The sequence below is a fragment of the Glandiceps talaboti genome, chromosome 1 (genome assembly GCF_964340395.1).
Source record: "Glandiceps talaboti chromosome 1, keGlaTala1.1, whole genome shotgun sequence".
Lineage (NCBI taxonomy): Eukaryota > Metazoa > Hemichordata > Enteropneusta > Spengelidae > Glandiceps > Glandiceps talaboti.
Window position 1 is genome coordinate 6,411,263 of NC_135549.1, and position 22,193 is coordinate 6,433,455.

The following is a 22,193-nucleotide window of genomic DNA, read 5'->3' on the forward strand; positions in this document are numbered from 1 at the left end:
AAACCTTTTAGCCAAATGCATGTTGCTAATGTTTAAAAAACTGCCTAAAATTAAGTCACTTTCCCCCAATACACTAACAAAACATATCCAAAGTTTGCCACAAACACCACCACATGCAATAGAGGTATTAAGAGATGGAGATAGATTAAAATGCACATACACAACCCATGTAGTATACAAATACATACAACTTATTCAATCAAACTATTTGCTACCTATATTTTCAAGTTGGTGTTTGTTTTGTATGATGTATGGAGTGAGATTATCTGACATAATGTATATTACATCTTGTATATGGTTCTACAGTGTAATGTGGCTGATTCTGTTGAATGGACTGATGAGCAGATAATTCATATCATACAGTAGTGCATAATTGTGTACATGTAACTCACCTACTAAAACACAGGCAGTTTAAATTTCTTAACCCTACATACTATATGATGTACAAACTAAAGTTACATATTCTCATAATCATTGTAATTACAAGTTTCATAGGATTCTTGGAAATAGCTTCTTAAGTTAGGTTGCTAAAAATATAAACAACATTCCATAAACCACTAGTATTTAATAGTATAATTAAATAGTATGTTTAGAGTAAGTTGAACATTGTCAGTCCAAAATAATGCAGAAATCACCTAATTATTCAACTGATTAAAGATTATGGAAGTATAGTAATTTTCAACCTAAAGAGAACAGAATTTACCTAATTATAAGACATGACAAATGTATATTAAGTTAATAATGTTCTAACAAAGTTAAACATAGAGCAGCTGTTTTGATCCAACTATGTGTGTAACTCTATCTCTGTACAGTGTGATGAACTACACCAGTTTCGCAATGTTAATGCCTACCTCAACCTACCAAGTTGCCATGCAGAATTGATGGTTGTGTCAGGATCAGTCGTCGGAAACACCAACTACCAGAGAAACTTAAAAGAAAACTTCTTCATCAAGACAACTATCTGTTCAACTAAACTTCCACAAAACCGTAAGTTATTACTGCCTTCTGTGTTGCAATATTGTACTTAATAGAGTTTATTAGTCCAGTTGTATTGCATAGATAGATGTTTGTAAATTTTACAATACTGAGATATTTTATAGTTGAAATAGTTGAGTGTATGATGTTGCTTACATATTTCATTTTACTTAATGTATTTGAATAGTTGAGTTGGTGTCGTTACTGCGGTGGAAGGATCATCCTGAGAAAATACAACACACCTTGAATAGATTAATGGAAATCAAAGGAGAAGAGATAGTTAAATGTCAGGATATCATTGATACATTGTTCAATATCCTGGATGAAGACACAGAAGCCTATGGAAAACCTGTCTTCCAGGCATTGGTAAGCACAGAGATATTAGATAAATGATATTTGTTCAGAACTCTACATGTACATGGAGTATATTACAAATGCTACTATAGACTGCAGTAGTCAAAATTGTGATGTTCATAGATTCAGATTTGCTCAAGATGAATGGTTTTCAATATATTTATATTCAACTGTACTTGATGTGTACCGTCCCTTCATCATTTAATGTGTTAGTAAATCATCATGTTTATATCGGTATCTCATCCTTTCCATACATCACAGGTGTTTGTTATTGGTATACTAAGTGACAGGAGATATCAAAACCTTCGCACAGATCTAGACACATATATTGAGAAGCACTTTGCAGGCACACTTGCACACAAGTAAGTTGTACCTTCATCTTTGAACAATTTCAACTCTTTTGTGCATTTTGTAGAACTTTCATTTTGCGAAATCAGACCTACACCACATGACCTCTATCTATCTTACGATTTGTCATTTTCTAGAAACTTTGCAAAAAATATTAATTTCTTCAGTTTCTTTATGATGTGAAAGAAAATTATCAGTTTGCCCGTTATGTACTTAGTAATGTGTGAACATGTATTGAGTCTTAACATGTGATGCTACTGTTGCACTTCATTTCTGAAATAGAACATTTGAGGGGGAAAAAATGTTACAAACATGCAAGGTAGCTTTATTTTGATGTCACTAAATTACTGTACAGAACCTGTGCCTACAACTTTGTACAGGTTGTGTGTATTGCCTAAATTTGTTTTGGTGAAAGTGTCAGCTAACATTTGTCACCGTTGACCTTTGACCTGACAGACCACTCATCAGCTGTTTGAAACAGTGTGCAGAAGAGGCCATACATTATGCTGATAAACAGAAATCAATCCAACGTGCATTCCAAGCTATTCCATATTTATTTAAATTTATCGTCCAATCAAGATTACTTTATGCAAGGTAAGAAAACATCTAAGATGTGTGTGTTAAGTGTTTGAATGATATAGTCAGTAATGATTTGAAAGGTGTGATCTGATGATTTGAATGATACGATGAGTGATTTGAATGATACAATCAGATGATTTGAATGATACAGTCATTGATGAATTGAATGATACAGTCATTGATGATTTGAATGATACAGTCATTGATGATTTGAATGATACAATCAGATGATTTGAATGATACAGTCATTGATGATTTGAATGATACAGTCATTGATGATTTGAATGATACGATCAGTGGTGATTTGAATGACACAATTAGTGATGATTTGAATAATACTGTCATTACCCATATATAAAGAACAGATATGAAATAACCATGTCACTGATTTAGTTTAACATTATAGACTGTATGATACTCAACTGAAATAATCAGAATTGAAATTCAGTTTTAAAACATTTCCATGGAAAAAAATCAGTGTTTTATAGAGTAAGAGCTTCTTGAAAAGATCTCTAAAGAATACAAGAGAAAATTTCTAAGGAAAGTTATAAAGTTATCTAACAAAATCGATTTACTTTTCTTTCTGCTATTTTGAAATAATTTCTCAAATTTAGAAACAATAGCAGACTAGTTCTGAAATCAATCACTTGTCCAGTTATTGTTTCTTGAGTTTGGACTTTGGAAAGTGGACATTGCTGATCATCTCTGTTTGAGGAAAAACGTTCTCAAAAAATTGACTTTTTTTTGCACAATCTTTTCATATATAGAGAAAATTTATCAATGTTTTAACAATTGTGTTTCAGGGCCACACGGGGGAAGGAAGAAACTGTCTTCAAAGAAGACATTAATAATCTGTTTATAGCAATGAATAATATGGTCCAACAAACATCTGATTATGTTTTGACCTCACAGGTGAGTACTATGATCACATCATTTTGCTGTGTTCAGTGGTCTCAAGTTGAGTTTCAAAGTTCTTGTTAATTCCTTTTTAATAAAGACAAAGGTAATATTAAGTTGTTTAATGAGTTACTACTCTCACAAGGGAATTGTCCTGGCTGTATACATGTTTGTACCCTTGCAACATTTCATAATCTAAGCCCTGTCTGTGTCCCCTTCACAACTCTCAGTATTATATTTTTGTTATTGACAGTGTGTAGCATATTGTAAGCCTATTTCTATTACAGTTAATTTTATGGTCAATTTCATAGTCCCCTCAGAAAGAGGTTAAGGTATTTGTGATGTCATTGCAAGAAGATTTCCCATAAACCCTTGCAGGAAATCCTCAAAATGGATGAATATGTATTTAAGGGCTAATTTTCAATTTTCAATCCCTGGGTCAGTGTAGCGATACTTCTAACATGTATCAAGCCAACATTTTCATGAATACAGTCAACTCATTTTTATTATAAAATACAGTGACAAATTCTTTCCTGTATATTCATAATACTGCAGTCCAACATTAGGAGATAAAAAATCAGTAATATTCTCTAAAACATCAGTTTCATAGGTACTCTTTAAGCTGTGTCAACTTGTTACACAGTCAGTCATCTAGCATGATGAGTGTTATCCTTAGTTCTATCCCTAATTATATGCAGAGTAGGCCTTTTAGTGTGATAGGGCTTCTTTACCTTGAAGATTTCAAAGTTCAATAAGTTCCCAAGGGTGCTATTTTATCACCTAAAACCAGATCATAAATGTAATGTAAATTGATAGCAGTAATCAATACAAATGTACTAAAGGCAGAAATAAGTCTGACTTTTCCTTTAAATACTGTACTTGTGATTATTTGTATACAGATGACACTACTTAGTTTCTTCAGTACTACCTATGACTGTCTGCTACAAGAGAAAGGCGATGGTCAGACAATGTTTACCATACCGCAGGTAGCTTTGTTTGCTAAGAATTTGATTGATAATGTAGCCAAGGAAGGTGTACGCAAAGAGCTGCATGGTGCCAAGTTGAGATGTATACTGGATACTGTCAATAGTAGACTATTTGAAGAAGAAGGTAAGATTTCTTGAACACTTTGTGCAGTGTTTTTAGTATAGGGTTCTCAACTGGTACAATATCTATATAGCTGTTAATTCTTCTTGTAGTTTTTTCCTCCCAATACCTGCATAAATATGGGGAAACTTTTTGAATATTACCAGATTTTTCCTTACTGTTAATACCAGAATTTAAAAGTATAGATTCTGTGATGAAATTTTCCTAAGATATTTACATGTAAAAAATGTAGGATAAATATTAAATTTATCAATGGGCTACCTGTAATCTAAGGTTTAAGGTAAATGATAACTCACCACTCAGTGACATTGTGGAGGCTTTCACGTTTAAAAACTTCATTTCTGAAAGTATTTGTAATGGACAAGGAACCATCATCTGAAATGAAAGGTGTAATTATATTTAGTCTTTTTACATATCTTTTTTTATTCCTGTTTTACTGTTCTGTTCTCATTATTTCTTTCCTGTTGTTGTTCATCTACAGCATCTAGAATGATCCTATCACCAGTGTTCTTGCATCACATACAACTACACCTTGTACAAAGACAAGAATTAAAACTGTGTGCTGAAGTCCTTGGTGATATCCTAACATCACTTCAAAAATTGCCAAAAGTAAGTCAAATTGTGTACATGTATAATATGTAATCAAAACATTATACTGTAGACATGTAATGTCATTTACCATTTTTACCAAGATATCAGAAATAACTCAGATAATATCGAAATTTACATGTTTAATATTTTCCTGGTTTCTTTGAAGAAAAGATTAGAACAAATCAATGTGAGATAATCAAAAGTTTGTTATATAGATCTCCAATTGATTTAATATCACATATAGATACAAGGCAATTTTCTGTTTATATGGGTGGTACAATCCTATTCTGTATTCATGTAGATCACAAACACTTGATAATGGACAATGGTGTTTTTATTGACCTCTGACCTCATACTCTACAATGTTATCAGATATGTTTGTGATTTACAGTAGTCTTCCAATGATGAAGTTTGACTTGTCTCAAACACTTCACGATGGGCATATAAACCAGTGTTTTAATCTGCTGACCTCTTACCTTTGACCTCACCTTCTAATGACCTCATTTGTTTGTTTGTTTGTTTGTTCGTAACTTACAACAGTCTTCCACTGGTGAAGTTCAGCTTCTTGTACAGACCTTACTAGACAATCTATTACAGACATTATTGACTATCAACAGACAAGGAGAACTCACAGTAAGTAGAAGTCACTCAATATTGTGTCTCTCATGTCGTTGTCATAAATAGATGTACCACTGCAAAGAGATGGTAGCATCACTATGACAAAGTAGCTAAATACCGACTCCTGGTTGTGTAGTGGTTGAAGCTCAGTTGGTAGATCATGGTTTCAAATCCCACTGAAAACAAGAGTTTCTGTGACTGACCCAAATGCAGGGTGACTGTTCTACAGACTTGATGGGTAGGCTGTATCACTCAGCCGTGTCTTACTCACAAGATGAGTGCAAATTTTGGGAGACTCCTGGAGTAATAACTTGAAAAGTTGGGGACGATTACTCACACAGAGCCCACAGGTGATATGTTTGACAGACCTGGATGATTCCTGGATTGACACTGGACTGACTGGGATAGCCTTGACATTTCCACAGCAACATAATAGCAAGTGTAAAACATAGCCCTGTCACATAGTCCCAAACCTGAATCGACTGTGTGTCTGTGTGTATTTGTCTGTATCAAAAATAATCGTTGGGAACTGTTTCCAGTACAAATTTTTTGTAAAGATATGCAAAATATTCAATGTTTGGAAGTTAGGTTGCCATGGAAATATAGGAATCAGTATCTTACATCCTCTACAGTCGTAACTGTATAATATATTGTTACATGTAAGCTGTAGCCTGTCAAATGTGCCAGAAATCATATTTGTGCTGATGGATACATGTGTTTTGTATTTGAAAAATTGAATATAATTGTACAATTCTAGTCTTCTCTCTACGTGAAATTGTTCCCAAAGTTACAGACAAAATCTATTCTAATAATTTGATTCATGTAATATTACAGGGTCAGTTCGTTGCCTGTCTGATCAACACCTTGAAGGTCATGAAAGAGGAACACTTTACAAATTTACTGAACAGTTTCCCTGACAGAAAACCTCTCAAAGAGTTTATTACAAGGATATTTATGGTCTTCAAAGAACTTGTCAAGAAAGATATCTTCCCACAAGACTGGATGGTGATGAGAATGGCTACCAACGAGTAAGTCAAAATAATAGGACAACAATTGCATGATGGAATGTTTCATTTGACTTTCAAAATAAATAAATTCTAGCAAGTGTCATTTATGTGCAACACATCAAATTGGATTATTCCCAAAACTAACCCCAACCGTAGTAATGGCAGTTTTGTCACTGATTGATGTGCTTTCCAGTTGAAAGGTCATTGAACTCTGTTGATAGGTGAAAATGTACACCGATAGGAATGTGATGAAGTACATGTACACTCAGTGACTCGATTTGCAGTACTTAAGAATCTTGTATGCAATGCTTTTGTTTCTGTTATGGTATCGTGTGTTCGTGTGTTTTTTACTGAATGAACATGATAAACATGCAGGATTAAGACTGAGTTTATAGCTTGTTGTTATTACTGTTGTCTGTGTTTATAGTCGGTGATTTTATGGCATTGAAGTCTGATGAAGTGTGTCCAAATTTGATGGTGAAATTTTGTAAAAGTAGAAATGTGAGGCAAAACCACTATGCTAGAATTAGTAATATTGAATATTTTATGACTAGCCTTCATTGAAATCTTACATCTCTATACGTACTATTTCATTTACAGTGTCATACTGTCAGCCATCCAGTATTTCTCACAGATATTGACGTCTCACTTCTTGAAAGGTGAATTCTTTGATACTCAGGTAAGGTTAAAGGTCATACAAATATCCTGGTCATTCATACATCCTGGTCATGAATGGGTATGACTTGTCACTTGTCAAAAACTTGTGAAAGAGATATAAGTATGTTGTGAGACCACCAATAAAAGAACAAAAAACTGAAACCACCAACTTGGCAATATTTGCATTGTAATAAATATATGTGTTGATTATTCATGATACGAAAAAAAAACCTGATGAGTAAGTATACAACAAATATTGATTTTATTGTTTTCATGTTTCTTTTGTAACCTTGAAATATTTAAATATCATGAAATATGCCAATGTAAGGTTGGTGCAACAACCTTCTAGAGGACACTCAAGAAGAGTGCCCTCTTGTGGTAGAATCTTGCAGTGGAACAAATATGTTACATCCCCACTATCACGGCTGAAAATTTACACTGTACTTTACTTTCAAGATGTAAGATAAACCCTTACCATATAAAATATGTATAAGATACATACATTATACATGCAGGTTTAAGATATTTAATAGTTCTTCCAGTTTTCAACATTCCTTGACTGGAACACAACAACTTACTTATGTTTGAGAAGTCTTTGACATTATCATTGGTTGAAAAGAGGAAATAACACATTCACATCGTGTCATTCTCTGTTTCTGTTTTAGCTGTGGAGTAGTTTCTTTAACTTGTCTGTGTTATTTTTAACACAACCCAGTCTGCAACTGGAAACATTCTCTGAGGTAAAAAGAAACAAGATCAGAGATCAGTACGGCGATATGAGGGTCCTGATGGGACATGAAATAGAATCTATGTGGCAAAACTTAGGTAAGTGTTACATGGTGGTTAGGGAAAAGAGTTGTAAAAACAATACAATTTTTTGTTGCAATATGATTTTTGTGCAATTTTATACTTGTTTGTATTTGTGATATTAAAATTTTACAAGTTGTGAGGGTGTGTTCCTGAAAGACCATTTGAAACATACAAACGTTTTGTGAAAAAGTCAAATGCAGGTGATTGCAGTGATATCTTTAGTAAAAATTTATAGATTGCAAAATTTCTCAGTTCAACAGAATTTAAAAACTCCTCAAGTTTTCTATAGTACATAGTACTTGATGTGGGGGTGATCATGGAAAGTAGGAAGAATTTAAGATGGTTGTTAGTGACCAGGTATTAGCTAACCAGTAAAATCTGCATTTGAACCTGTGCCAATTAGGTTTGATTAAATGTAAGAAGGGTGATGCTCATTTTGAACCTACCGAACAACACAGATTTTCTCCTGGTACTCTGGTTCCTTCCACTTTTACACCAGTATACTTGGGTTCTGCACAAGTGGTGACCGTGTATCAATTTGTGGCTATGATTTGAATTAGTCTATATATTATTAAACATTGTATTTGTGCATCATTGCAGGTGACCATAAAGTCAATTTTCTACAACTGATTGGACCATTCTTAGAAGTGACACTGGTACCAGAGACTGAATTAAGACGCATTACAATACCTTTCTTCTTTGATATGATGCAGTGTGAAGAGATAGCTAAAGGAAGTTTTAAACAGGTCAGAATTTAGTACAGCTCAAACATCGGAAAATACACAGGGATACACTCTGTTGTTAAGGTTATAGACCACGTTCAATGTCCCTTGTTGATATTGGTTTGCAGTTAAGAAAGTAATGGTTATACACATCCATAACTATACATTTTCTGAAAGCTCTTGATCCACTCTTTACAATGAAATTAGTAAAATTTGGTTTTACAAACAGAGACCATTTACAGTGTGTTGCAGAATACTGTCCACTTTCTCTCTCTCTCTCTCTCTCTCTCTCTCTCTCTCTCTCTCTCTCTGTTTGATACAACCATGCAGAAACCGATAAGAAACTACATATGCTACACTTAAGATAGCAAATACAATTTTGTGCTGTAAGTGAAATGAACTAAAGTCTCACCATGCATACATCAAATGAATACCACACAGGTTGTGTGTCACCCTCTGCCAACACATACCAACAAATTCAAAGTTGTATTTACATCAATGCATCCTTTCTTATGTGAAACACTGGGTTGCAACACAAACAGTACCAAATGCAATGTTGCACATGAGGAACAATGTTGCACATTAGGAAAGATGCATTGACATATATGGTAAAATCAGATCAAGCCACAGTGTATATTGATTATTGTAATAACTCCTACTTTAATGTAACACTAATTGCTGGGTTATAGGTGGAATCAGATATCATTGACAAGTTAGATTTATTGGTTGGTACCAAGAACAAAGGAGATGAAGAATACAGGACACTCTTTAAGTCAATGTAAGTCTAAAACATAGTAGTCAATTCAACTTGAAAATTGTTACCTGAAATTTTTGACTGTACACTTCAGTCTTTGGCAACAGATTTACCCACTATTCAGAACATGTGAGGTTATGGGCATGTGAGCCTCATAAGGGGATATAGGTGTCTGGAAGTTTGTAAAGTTTAAACATGAAAGCATGTGTCATCTACATTTTAGAAAAGTCAGATTTTGAATTATGAAGATTGTAAAAGTTTTCACTTGACTTCTTTGTTTATCCAGAGACCCATACTCATGTAGGGTCTATGATTTATTCATGTTATGTACAGTGAAACTAAATGACTGCTTCTGTTGTGTTCTCAGATTGTCAGAAAAGATACAACATCAACACTGGAGAGAACAAGGATTAGCCTTTGTTCACACTGTTGCTAGGTTACTAGAGACTCTGTTGGATTACAGGGATGTGATGACAAAGGAAGATGAAAAATTTAAACAGATGAGTTGTACTATGAACATACTGGTGAGTTGACAGTACAAAAATGTAAACAAATGATTGTATGACATGTATATGGTTTCTAAAAATGACATATTTGGCACAGAAAAATAAGAATAAAACTTTCTTATTCTATTGCAATAATCTTATAATTCATGTTGTAAGGCTTAAATCATTTTATTTTGAATCATATTTATGTTTGTATTATTAAAAGTAAAAATAGTGTCATTTTTGATACTCTGTTGACCTTACTACTATATCTTGTAAATTTTAGCGATTTTACAAAGACGAGTTGAAGAAGAAAGAGATGTACAAGAGATACATCTATAAACTACATGATTTACATGTACCGGATCAAAACTATACAGAAGCTGCATTTACATTGAAGACTTTAGCGGATAGTTTACAGTGGAGTCCTAGACAGCTACAAGCTGATGAAGAATTCCCTAAACAAACAGAGTGGCAGAGGAAAGAAGCACTGTATAATAGAATCATAGAATTACTTGATAAGGGAAAGGTAAGAAAGAAACTGTCTCTGTGTGTGTGTGTGTGTGTGTGTGTCTGTGTGTGTGTGTGTGTGTGTGTGTGTGTGTGTGTGTGTGTGTGTGTGGTAGGGGGAGGGCGAGAGAGAGAGAGAGAGAGAGAGAGAGAGAGAGAGAGAGAGAGAGAGAGAGAGAGAGAGAGATTGAGATTCTGTCTCTATCTTGATCTCTCTCATTTTCTCTCTTTCACTGAATCTCTCACTTTCTCCATCTTGATTCTTGCTTCATCTAGAATAATTACTCTAGGATGAAATTTATATAATCAACATTATAATGGATGACACAGGAATTCTGCCAATATACACAATTTGCTGGCAAACTACATCACATTTTACCCTTATAGTAAGGATATAAATTATACCTTGTACATGGGACAAGAGTTTTGACATGTGATTTTGAGGCTTTCCAGATCTTAGATATATAAACAGACATGACGTCAACCACAGCTAAGAATTTATGTGAATCTTGTATTCTATTTATTATCTTTGTAGACATGGGAACATGGAATACCATTATGTAAGGAGCTCGCTGTGCAATATGAAACCAAAGCTTTTGATTATGGAAAGCTAAGTTGTGTACTGGTAAGTAAATATACAAATATCAGCCATCAGTTTAATCTCATTGAGTCAGTGGTATTTTCTGTAGACGTGGAGTATTTGTACAAGACTACAGAGTGAAATTAAGGTTTCAATCTACTTTGATCCCAATTCATTTTTTACATAAAGATACAAAATGCGGAAGTCTTAAACTCCTTTCAAAGAGTTGTTATCCAGGTTGTAGCTGTAAAATCACTAGGAGAGTAATCTTGATATATCCAGTGATTTACAAAATTTCATTGACTGTGAAGTAATGGATAGTAATAAGGTGTTTGAGGGTGCAGATATCAAAGTACTAATTTTATTTTAAAATCTCTCATATTATGATGTGTATATATATCAAGTCCAACTGTACTTGTCTCTTGTCATTTTCAGAAACGTCAAGCAAACTTTTATGATCATATCTTATCAATACCAAGGATGGATACTGATTTCTATAGAGTCAGTTTCTATGGCCTCAATTTTCCAATGTTCCTTAGGGTAAGTATTATTAATATTATTGCCTCACAACAAGAGTTATAACCAGGATACAGACAGTTACCAAACCTAAATATCTAATTGATGGTTCTAGGTATGTTTTCCATCAATCTTTCCATTTTATTTGTGAAAACGTCAAACCATGGCCAAAAGTGAAGGGAAGACAAATTTATTTGAGTGAGTTGACAGCTTTAAAATATTCATATATGCAGTGTGTGTCAGTGTCTGTGTCTGTGTCTGTGTCTGTCTGTGTCTGTGTCTGTGTCTGTGTCCATGTCTGTGTGTGTGTATCAACAACAGTATAGAGTACTATCATACACAATCTCATTCAATCCCTTTTTCCTGTAAACTTTTGTGAATGTTTTCCTTACAAGATTTGCAAAGAGTACATCTTTGCCCGATGGGCACTTACCTCAGCCTAATACCAGTTCTTGAATTTGATATTAATCTTTCCAGCCTGGTTCCTGACATAGAAGTAATATCACATTCACACAGCATGTTGTTATTCACAAATCAATTGATTATCTATGTGTCAAAATTTGTATGTTGACAGAATAAAGCATTGGTAATGAGAGCCCGTGTATATGAACGAGGAGACGGTATACGTCAAATGATTCAGTCAGAATTTCCTGCTGCTCAAGTATGGACAGAACATCACCCACCCAGTGAAGACATAAAACAGTCCAATGTACAATGTATCCTTTGAATAATGTTCAGGTTTAGTCCTCCTTATCCCAGTAATTACTATTTGAACAAAAGGGGGTTGCTGTAACACAAAGAATGCTGGGAAAACAATGAAGCAGTGAAATGGAGCCCTCTCTATTTTAAACATTTGTATTTTTGGGTATTGAACTAAGCTGTTTTGCTATTAAAGGGCTATGTTTCATTCCCAGGTCAACACTTTAGCATTCTCATAATTAAGGATTACATGGGAACATTCTTATGTGCTGGATTAACTTGTTCTGTAGCTTTACCAAAAAACTGTTTTCCACACCTAGATTTTAACCCTAATCCAAAGTTGGCCATAAGCCAAACTATATTTGTTGTTTTGATGTTAAAGGGATATGGACCATTGAACTTGAGACTCTATTTACATGTAAATTATACGTAAGGCTCATCATTGGTCATATTTATATTGAGATCTGCTTTAAAATGAGTACAAAGTTGTCAGATATCAATGACATATATGCACATTTCCCTTCTGATGTCAATGGCAATGATGCACCCAAAAATTATGTCATTGTTCCATCCTTTCAGTTTGCCTAACTGCTATACTACAGATCTCAGTATTACTTACAATTAGATCTGTTTCAGCTAGTAGCATAACATTCTGTGATACTTCAGACTAAACTAGCAATGATACTTCTAGAAAAATGTTCAGGTCTGTCCTGTGTACCTTTATTGCTATAATTACTATAACATGTAAAAGATGTGATCCTTGATACAATGCATAGACATAGAAGTTCGGATAGTCAACCCCATACCGGAGGAACCTGAACTGTTTAGAGATCAAACTGTGCCAGAAGATATCCTCAAGTACTATGAAACAAATGATGTTAAGCGGTTTTATTTTGATAGACCATTTCACCGTGGTGAGAAAGATCCAAACAATGAAATCAAGGTAAGAAACCACATAATAGACCTTTCGATCATATGGTGCCCTCAAGCATAACAGGGTAGAGAGAGGTGTAGATTGTACTTTCAATTGAAAGACCATTTCACTGCGGTTAAAAATATCAAACAACGAAATCAGGGTTTGAAATCTGAACTCAATTTTACATCATATACCCTTCTATCACAAGGCATAACAATAGAGAAAGGGTCTAGATTTTCCTTTCTAATGATAGACCATTTCACCACAGTGGAAGAGATTCAAACAATGAAATCAAAGTAAGAAATCAGAACTCCATGATGCAATAATAGACCTTTCCGTCATACTGCTGCCCTCAAGCATAACAGTAGAGAGATTTGACAGTTTGATGAAAGGTTTAAATTTTACTTTGACCATTACAAATTAAAGTATATCATGATAGGGAAAACTACCAAGCCCTTTGTAATGAGAGAAAGTTACTGTAAAAACTCATTGTACAGTATGACATGTTCTTATTTCTCATAATACTTTTATTCATATTTCAGAGTCTGTGGTTGGACAGAACCAGGTTAACCATATCCAATAGTATACCAGGAATTCTACGATGGTTTGAAGTGAAAGACCAAGAAAAGGTTAGTTTATGCCAAATATTTGTAAATGTAACTTATTCTACCTTCATGTTTCACATCTCAGTTTTGACAAACCTACCTAGGACCATATACCTACCATTGAATTAACTTGGATTTATTAGTAAGTCAGTGTTCAAATACACTCATTGTAACCAGGGTTGGATTTGGTTCATCTTCACCATCTTCTACCTTGAAGATTAGACTTTCTGAAGTCAATTGGGTTTCCTCAAATTTTGTTGACAGTGAACTAATGTAGTTTAATGATGATGAATATGCTGTCATTTGTCTTTTGTGAGATAACCATGTATGGGGTGAATATCATGTGTATGGGACATGAAACAAATTTATCACCAATGGAAATGCATGGAAAAAGGCCACTTCATTACCTCCTTTGACCCAAATCTAGGCATTCCTGGAAGCATGTAAAAAAAACTATTCAATTTTGATCAAGAATTTCAAATATTTTCAATATCTTAGATTGTTTTGGAAGCCAATAAAATTGTAAAGCTGTGTTCTTGAAAGATGTATTGTGGCAATTAGGAACATGACAGTTAGATGATATGTTTACATGTAAATATAATGCATTAAAAAATAATACCTAAGATATTCATCCAGGGCCATACAAAGGTCATGAAAGGTCAACTACAACACATGCATGTATGCATAGACATCCAAATGCTTGATGGACTAGTACTAGTCTACCTGAAAATGTTTATATCTTAAATTTATATATATAACATAGATGGATGTTAGTCCCCTGGAACATGCTTTGGAGACGATGCAAAAGAAAAACAAAGAACTGCGATGCCTTATAGCTTCATATGCTTCAGAGCCAGGGAAGAGTATCAACCCACTGAGTATGATGTTGAATGGCGTTATTGATGCTGCTGTCAATGGAGGTATTCCCAAGTATCAAGAGGTATGGTTCTCTTATGACAGTATCACTCTCTCAAACTGTTTGTGTGACCGTGTCAATCTTTCCAACTGTATTAACCTCCTTTCTTTTTCTCTTCCAATATTGATTCCCATCTGGTACCTGGATATATGTTCTTGATAATAGTATTTACCAATAACACAAGATTTTTTATGTAAAACTAATACTAGTACATTGATGTTAATTATTTGAATTGACAAATTTTCATAATTGTACCAATACCAATACCAATACCAATCATTAACAAAGTGTTCTTTTCTCAAACTTTCAGAGATTGATATCATTTGAAATGTACTTTTGATGACTATAACTTGTAAACATATTTGAATTGTTCTACTCATTCTGTAGGCATTTTTTGTTCCTGCATACATAGCAGAACATCCCAAAAATGCATCATTAATTAGCAAACTGAAAATGCTGATTCTGGATCAGGTATGTATTATGAGAAGTTTTGTTAGAAGGCTTTAGTTTTGTAGCATAGTAACTAAGGACATACATGTATGTAGGAAACTGAATGCCTATAATCATAACCACATCCCTGCCTTATTACACCACTGTTGTACCACAGTCCTGCCCATGTAACTACAGTGCCAAATACCCCACCAGCACCTCACAGACCTGCCATGGTTATATCAATTCTGCCAATGTAACCACAGTGCCAAAAGCCCCACCATCACCACACACAGTCCTGCCAGGTTGATGTAATAGTTATTCCCGGTAACCATAGTTATGGTTACTACACCCATCCATGGTAACCATAGCTGATCATCTTCAAAACCTTACAACACATTGTTATGAAGTATTAACTCTCTACATACATATTTGACATCATGAAGCCTTAGTTTAGATATAGAGTCACAAAATTACCTTCTCAGCTACAAATGTTATTGCAAGTGTGATCATTTCATTTACTATGTCTGTTAACTTTCAGGTTGTTATACTTGGTAAAGGTCTTGAAGTCCACGGAGACTTAGCACCTGCAGACGTCAAACCATTACAGGGAAAACTTGAGGAACAGTACATTAAATTGAGAAATGGAATCTCAGATCAGGTAAACTATTGCTATATCAATCAATCAATCAATTAATCAATCAATCAATCAATCAATCAATCAATCAATCAATCGATCAATCATTCATTCAGAAAATTTATAGAGTGCCTATATCCAATACAAAGTAAAGTTCAGGGGTGCTGTACAGTTAACTTTCGCAAATAAGTATGTTTTGCACTAGAACAAAGTGGCACTTGAAGTACTATTCAATACACAGTTGTAACACTCAGATTTGAGATGAAAGACCATATATCATTTGTTTTGCCAGGATTCCAATTTCATAATATTCATCAAATAAAATGAGATGTGTGATGTGATTGTTATGGTCTTCTGTCATATTTCAGTCATTACATGGTGCTGTTAATTACATGTGCTGCCCAGTCATAAGAGGGAAAACAATTTGTGTGTAGTTAATAAGTTGTAATCTAGTTGTACAAGTGCTGTATTTGTTTTCAGTACACCATTATCTAAAATGGTTATACTAAAGTCACATACAGATCACTAAATTTGACATGCCTTGTTTTACATGTACCATTGATTGACAGGGATCACCCATAGCTAGTCATAGGATATCAAGTGGCAGCAAACCAACAACACCAATTACATTACCAACTAATATCCCACCACCTAGCCCTTTCACACCCCCAGATGATGGAACTACATTTAAAATTGGGTAAGTTAACCAGCCCTTTCACACCCCCAGATGATGGAACTATATTTAAAATTGGGTAAGTTACCCAGTCCTTAAATATCACTGATTGTGGAACTATATAAAAATAGGGTAAGTTAGCCACCAAAGGTTGAGGCAAGTTGATTAAAAAAAGACGAAATTATCTTAACACATATCTTTAAATAACAGTTTTTGGACAGTTAATAATATTATACAGACATAAATTTGTATCTTTTCAGTTAGGAAATGTTAAAAATGAAGCTAAGAATTTGAAGGTATTCTAATATTTGGGATTCATAGTTGACAGCTTGCATAAAACTTAATGGTAATTTGTGTTGTTACAGGTTACAAGAACCATTAGAGCCAAGTAGAAGGCCTGTATCCACCATCTCTACAGGATCTTGTGATAGTAATAACAGTAGTAGTAGTGGTGTAGGTACTATACCAGAGGGTGATGAGGATGCTGAGGAATCTGATAACACGTTTACAGTAAGTTAGTCTGCTTTAGAGTGATGTGGTGTGGTTACTATTAGTGATGTATAATTCAACTGACGTTTGTCAATTGCTATAATTTTAGTCATAACTAGTGCAAAGCTTGTAAAAGTCTAACCTGGTGATTAAGTACCAGTAACTTATGAGGTACATGTCAGTGGAAATAAATAGTATTGTAATTCTAACAATTGACAGTGTTTGCCGATGTCAACTCTAGCTGTACTGTCTAAATCATGTGAACATGTATTCTGATCAAAATTAGTATGTTTTGTATTCATGGTTGAAAATAAGCAACACATGGAATTGATATTCAAACTATTGTTTACTTCTGTTCATAACACCAGTCTGATATTGAACAGCTGGTCAAAAACTTCATTACAACAACTTACAGCATAGTTATTATTATCAGTTTTCAATGTTACCACTTCCCCAGTTCTTAGACTAGTGTATTCAATGACAGCAATTAGCATACAAACCTATACTGACAAGTCTGACCTTGTTATTCCACAGTTGAAATAAATGTATTTGCATTTAGTTTTATGGTACATTAACAAGTAGATATCTCAATGCTCACTCTTGTCAAGTCAAGACAAAGTTAACAACATAGTTTAGTAAAGTCAGGGTGTTTTCTCTCAAAAGATTCTGTATACATGGATATTAGAAAAAAAACGTTAAGTTCAACTTTTCTCCACGTATCACCTGTGTAATAGGTACATTTGATTAGAAGGATCCAGTTATGGAGCATTGAGGTATCACTTCCAGTGAAAGTTTTTATAGAAAAAGGAAAAAGATTAATCAATATTTAAGCCATATTGTGTGGAATATTGCATATATTCATAATTGTGTTATGTAACATACTTGTGTGGTGATTCATCACAGAACATGGCAAACAGGCTATCATGATTACGTGTTTGGTGTTGAGTGTGTATTTAACCTTGTTAACCCCTTGTTTGTATAATGGTGCAACCCTTCCAACAGGTGATATACATAGTAGTGAACCAAACCATTCGTACTGCAGGGTGATCAGGTTAAATATCATGAACACATTCAAATGTAGCCATGTTTCATAATAAGAGAGAAAATTACTATTAAATATTCCATAAAAGCAGATGTCAGTCAGACTGATTAAATCAGTACAAGTTTTTGATTTATGTTCTGATCATGTCATGTCTATACTGTCAGGGTCAAAGGTCAGAAGTCATTATGAATTCGTATTTCAGACACACAGTTCATGATTTAGTTTGAAGAAAAGATGGCAGTCTCCAATTCATTCATCTATTCTATGCTATCTCTACATCATTATCATAAATGTCCATACTTTGATAGACGTGGCTAAACTAACTATAATAATCACAACTTTTAAATTCAAAAAATATTATATTCATCCCAAAAAAATCACTATTTATGCACATAATTGCTGTTGGTTTTTACTTAATTTAATTCCATGATTTATTTTACTCTTTGATTTGCTTAATAATGTGCTATATTTGTCCAAATATTTTGTGATATATTTGAATACCTCCGGGTTATTTTCAGAATGATGTGTGGGTGCCGAGACGACCAGCCCCTGCTAGTCCTAGAACTAAAGGAACAAATAGTATCTATGAGAATGTTTCCAGCAGTACTTTTTTTCTGCCTCTTCCTTCAACTAACTTTCCTAAGATATCTACCTCATCTAAAACAAAGATTTACAGCAAGGTAGTTCTTGCCTTCTTATAATTTCTATGCTGTTTCTGTGTTATGGCCATTTTTCTTCTTTGTTTGCATAGCCACTCACTGGTCAGCAAAAAAAAAATAAAAAAAAACCCATGATAATAATACCGCCATTTTGTTTGCTGCGTGTTTGTTTGTTTGTTTGTCCCAGCATTCATTTACTCTTTCCAACAACACCGAATGTCAATAACAGCATTTTCTACCAGTTATGCGACAAAGTTTGAACAGACTAAATATTGCAGAATGATGCCTAAGAGTAGAGAAAAGCATGAAGTTTAATAGTTAAAACAACTGACATTGAATGTGTGTGATTTAGATGATATTGAAAAATCAGTGTTTGCATTCTCTGACTGTGACACGTAACTGTAGTTTTAAGATAAAGATCATTACTATGTAAGTAGTCTGGTAAAGGTAACGTCTCGTTAGTGTCTTTCCATCCTTCTATAACTGCATGAACCGTACTAACTCTTCCACTTACATCATCATCATCTCCAGAATTCTGTGGTAGATCAGACGTCTCTTCCAAGTAGTCTTCTGTTTTAGAACACAAACTGTAGATTGTTGTATGTTGAATAAATCAACTCGGTATTTCTGCCAACATGCCAAGAAATTGGATGGTGACCTTTCACCTAAAGTGCGCCCTCTAGTAGAACAGTATAGCAATGATATCGATTAGTCTATTAGTATGTCTGTCTTTCTATATGTTTTATATTAGAATATGTCCACTTCCATTGTTCAACATTTTGATTTTGCATCCATCTGCATTGCTACTACTTTGTATCTCGAGAGGGCGCTATTGTGAAAAAAAACATGAAGACATGCAAATTATAACAAAAGTACCGTTTGTTGGATTGTGTGTTTGTCAACTCAGTGGGTAACAACATTAACATACAAATTTTTATTCTGAATAAGTTGGCAGAAATTCCATAATCTGTCTTTCATTGATGGCAGAAGAAAAAGAAGGGGAAGTTTTGATTTTGTTCTGTTCACAAGGTGGTATTTGATACACTACTAGATATATTGAGAAAATATTGATACAATACATGTACCTTGAAATGATTGAATGCTTAGACATGTACTGATAGATTGGTCAACACTGTAATGGGTGCTACCTTGTTCATAGTTTGAAACATTAAAATTCATTTTGTGGAAAAAAGAACAAAACTAGACTTTTCTCTCTTTTTTTCATTGTCCTGTGCAATATTTTTAATTCATTTCCCTGTAAAATTATTCAAGTGTATCAGTGACCTTTGACACAGGGATTTGAGGTTTGAGGGTCAGAGGTCAAATGATTACAAATCGGTGGTGATTTCTTTCAGGATCGGATCGGTACTGTTCCCACAGTACCACTCCGGCAGCATATTTCAAGAATGCCCAATGAACCTACCTTGTCTAATTCATCACCTCAACTGTCCAGAGGTAAGTTGGAAGGTCAAATTGTGAACTTGGTTTCTCAACAAGCTCTTGACTAGGTCTTCCAAGTATTCCCATACTATATATTTGACAGAAAAAACATAACATACACCATACCCATGATACCAGCTGTAGTATACTTGAAATGACTGTGTAATGACTGTTTGTTTTGTCTGTAGAATTATATTTAATGTTTGTGCATTGTGCACAGTACAGGATAGAACAGAACATTACAGATACAGTACAGAACATGACATGATACATTGTAATGGCATGGTACCCTTAGTAGCCATCATTAGTTTAGTTTTGTCCATGCTGCTGTCTTGTTTTCTTACAATACCAATCATGTCTTGTTTTCTTGATAAAGATTACAATACCAATCATGTCTTTGTTTTCTTGATAAAGATTACAATACCAATCATGTCTTGTTTCTGTAGTTGGTAGAGTTGCAAGTGTCGATTCTGATGTACGGAAGACGTGGGGAGGAGGAGGAGGAGCTCCTCAAATCCCACCCAGACCTAATAGACCATCCAGTCTAGGTGAGTAATGATGGAATCAATGACTAAAGTCACAATTATACGTAATTTACTCATTAGTATACTTTCTTAATGTAGACAGCTTGAATTCACAGTAACATATACACTCTTAGTAGTGGCTGCTTACTGCAGCAGCCCTGCTTGAAACTTGTACTTATTAAGCCCAGTGTTGTACAACTTTCAGTCAATTTGGGAAATTGTTTGATTGACATATGCTTCACACACACACACACACACACACACACACACACACACACACACACACACACACACACACACACTATATCACCATATATCTTCCTGTATGAAATGTTAAATTTTGGAATGTATTTGATGAGATAATCATTATTTTGTTTCAGATCCTCGACAAACAAGTCAGTCATTCAGGGAAGATTTGTTACCCAGTAGAGGAGCACCTGATTTACCCAAGAAAGAGGTTAGTATGGGAGATGAGTTATCTTGGTTATCTTGGTATTTGTGTACTCTTCCATAAATTCTACATAGCAGTACAATGTACATTACACCATGTGCAAGCCAAGTTGAACAAAATATATGCCTGGTAGTTATGTTGTGATCATAGAACAGAAGATCGCAATCCCATCCTGATATACAACTACTGACATCAGACCATGGACAAACTGAACCTGTTAGAAACAGGGAAAATAAACAAATGAATTGGATAAATAACACTTGGCACAGCATGTTAGAACAGCAGACTTGTATTGCTCACCATGGTTTGATAAGAACAGTTTTTATGGCCTTTTCATGTGTACATGAAATGCCAGGGGAACTGGAAATTTGTTTGTGAACATGAACTATTGTGTGAAGTGGCCATAAAACTGTTCTTATCAAATTATGGAATGTAATACAAGTCTCCAAAATGCTGTGCCGAGTGTTATTAATCCAATTCAGTTGTTACTTTACCTGTTTGTAACAGGTTCAGTTCGTCCACAGTCTGATGTCAACAGTTGTATTTTAATATCTGTATTGTTGTTATATGATAACCATCGCAGTTACACCAGTTGATGATAACCGTGTTATCTGCATTTCAAGTGTCATTAGAAATTCTGCATCTCAAGTCTTTGACTGTTATGTTGACAATACTATTGTTGTAGAAAATGAGGGTTGGTAAGTAAAGGTTAGAAGTGGCTGTCAACATGCAGCCCAAACTGTACAATACAAATACACTGTACTACAAAATACATACAAGTATAGATTTACAGAGTTCAAAATTTGGCCAAAAACTTAAAGATGTATGAAGAGAGAAATACAAATACAGCCAGACTTTTGTATTAACCAAAACTACTTTTAAAAGCAAGTCAACTGCTACACTGCCATCGTTTTTTTTTACCAAGGGAGTATACCTGCAGCCACCATTAATACATAGAATCTGTGTGCGATATATTCTAATGCATCTCACTGAATTTATTGGGGGGTTTTTCTCGTAATTTGATAGAAGAGTTCACTACTGAGTACTTCCAAATACAATTGACAAACAGTGACAACATTGTGAAAATAGTTTTCTTTCATTGGTTCTGTCAGGTCAACTCCAGAGCTCTTTTTGAGCACTCTCTAACCCTTGATACCATATTTTATGGCAAAACTATTGAGACTTGTAAGAACCAATCTAGGG

General features: G+C 34.3%; 1 protein-coding gene across 3 annotated transcripts in view; it reads left to right on the plus strand.

Moving 5' to 3' along the window:
* The window catches only part of LOC144436773 (dedicator of cytokinesis protein 3-like), a 56,793-nt gene that overhangs the window by 32,449 nt on the left and 2,151 nt on the right, over positions 1 to 22,193 (plus strand). For 2 of the 3 annotated variants that reach the window (XM_078125636.1, XM_078125650.1), the window contains exons 18-45: positions 813 to 987; positions 1,163 to 1,341; positions 1,591 to 1,691; positions 2,134 to 2,271; positions 3,060 to 3,168; positions 4,053 to 4,263; positions 4,742 to 4,869; positions 5,392 to 5,484; positions 6,304 to 6,497; positions 7,077 to 7,155; positions 7,799 to 7,958; positions 8,544 to 8,689; positions 9,355 to 9,443; positions 9,787 to 9,943; positions 10,191 to 10,433; positions 10,950 to 11,039; positions 11,430 to 11,534; positions 12,085 to 12,226; positions 12,986 to 13,152; positions 13,668 to 13,754; positions 14,494 to 14,670; positions 15,034 to 15,117; positions 15,617 to 15,736; positions 16,282 to 16,409; positions 16,751 to 16,895; positions 19,931 to 20,030; positions 20,462 to 20,563; positions 20,920 to 20,996. In XM_078125636.1, the coding sequence (XP_077981762.1) occupies positions 813 to 987; positions 1,163 to 1,341; positions 1,591 to 1,691; positions 2,134 to 2,271; positions 3,060 to 3,168; positions 4,053 to 4,263; positions 4,742 to 4,869; positions 5,392 to 5,484; positions 6,304 to 6,497; positions 7,077 to 7,155; positions 7,799 to 7,958; positions 8,544 to 8,689; positions 9,355 to 9,443; positions 9,787 to 9,943; positions 10,191 to 10,433; positions 10,950 to 11,039; positions 11,430 to 11,534; positions 12,085 to 12,226; positions 12,986 to 13,152; positions 13,668 to 13,754; positions 14,494 to 14,670; positions 15,034 to 15,117; positions 15,617 to 15,736; positions 16,282 to 16,409; positions 16,751 to 16,895; positions 19,931 to 20,030; positions 20,462 to 20,563; positions 20,920 to 20,996 (3,726 nt within the window). Of the gene's footprint in view, positions 1 to 812; positions 988 to 1,162; positions 1,342 to 1,590; positions 1,692 to 2,133; positions 2,272 to 3,059; positions 3,169 to 4,052; positions 4,264 to 4,741; positions 4,870 to 5,391; positions 5,485 to 6,303; positions 6,498 to 7,076; positions 7,156 to 7,798; positions 7,959 to 8,543; positions 8,690 to 9,354; positions 9,444 to 9,786; positions 9,944 to 10,190; positions 10,434 to 10,949; positions 11,040 to 11,429; positions 11,535 to 12,084; positions 12,227 to 12,985; positions 13,153 to 13,667; positions 13,755 to 14,493; positions 14,671 to 15,033; positions 15,118 to 15,616; positions 15,737 to 16,281; positions 16,410 to 16,750; positions 16,896 to 18,434; positions 18,597 to 19,930; positions 20,043 to 20,461; positions 20,564 to 20,919; positions 20,997 to 22,193 lie in introns of all 3 variants that reach the window. The other variant, XM_078125644.1, reaches the window with a different exon arrangement.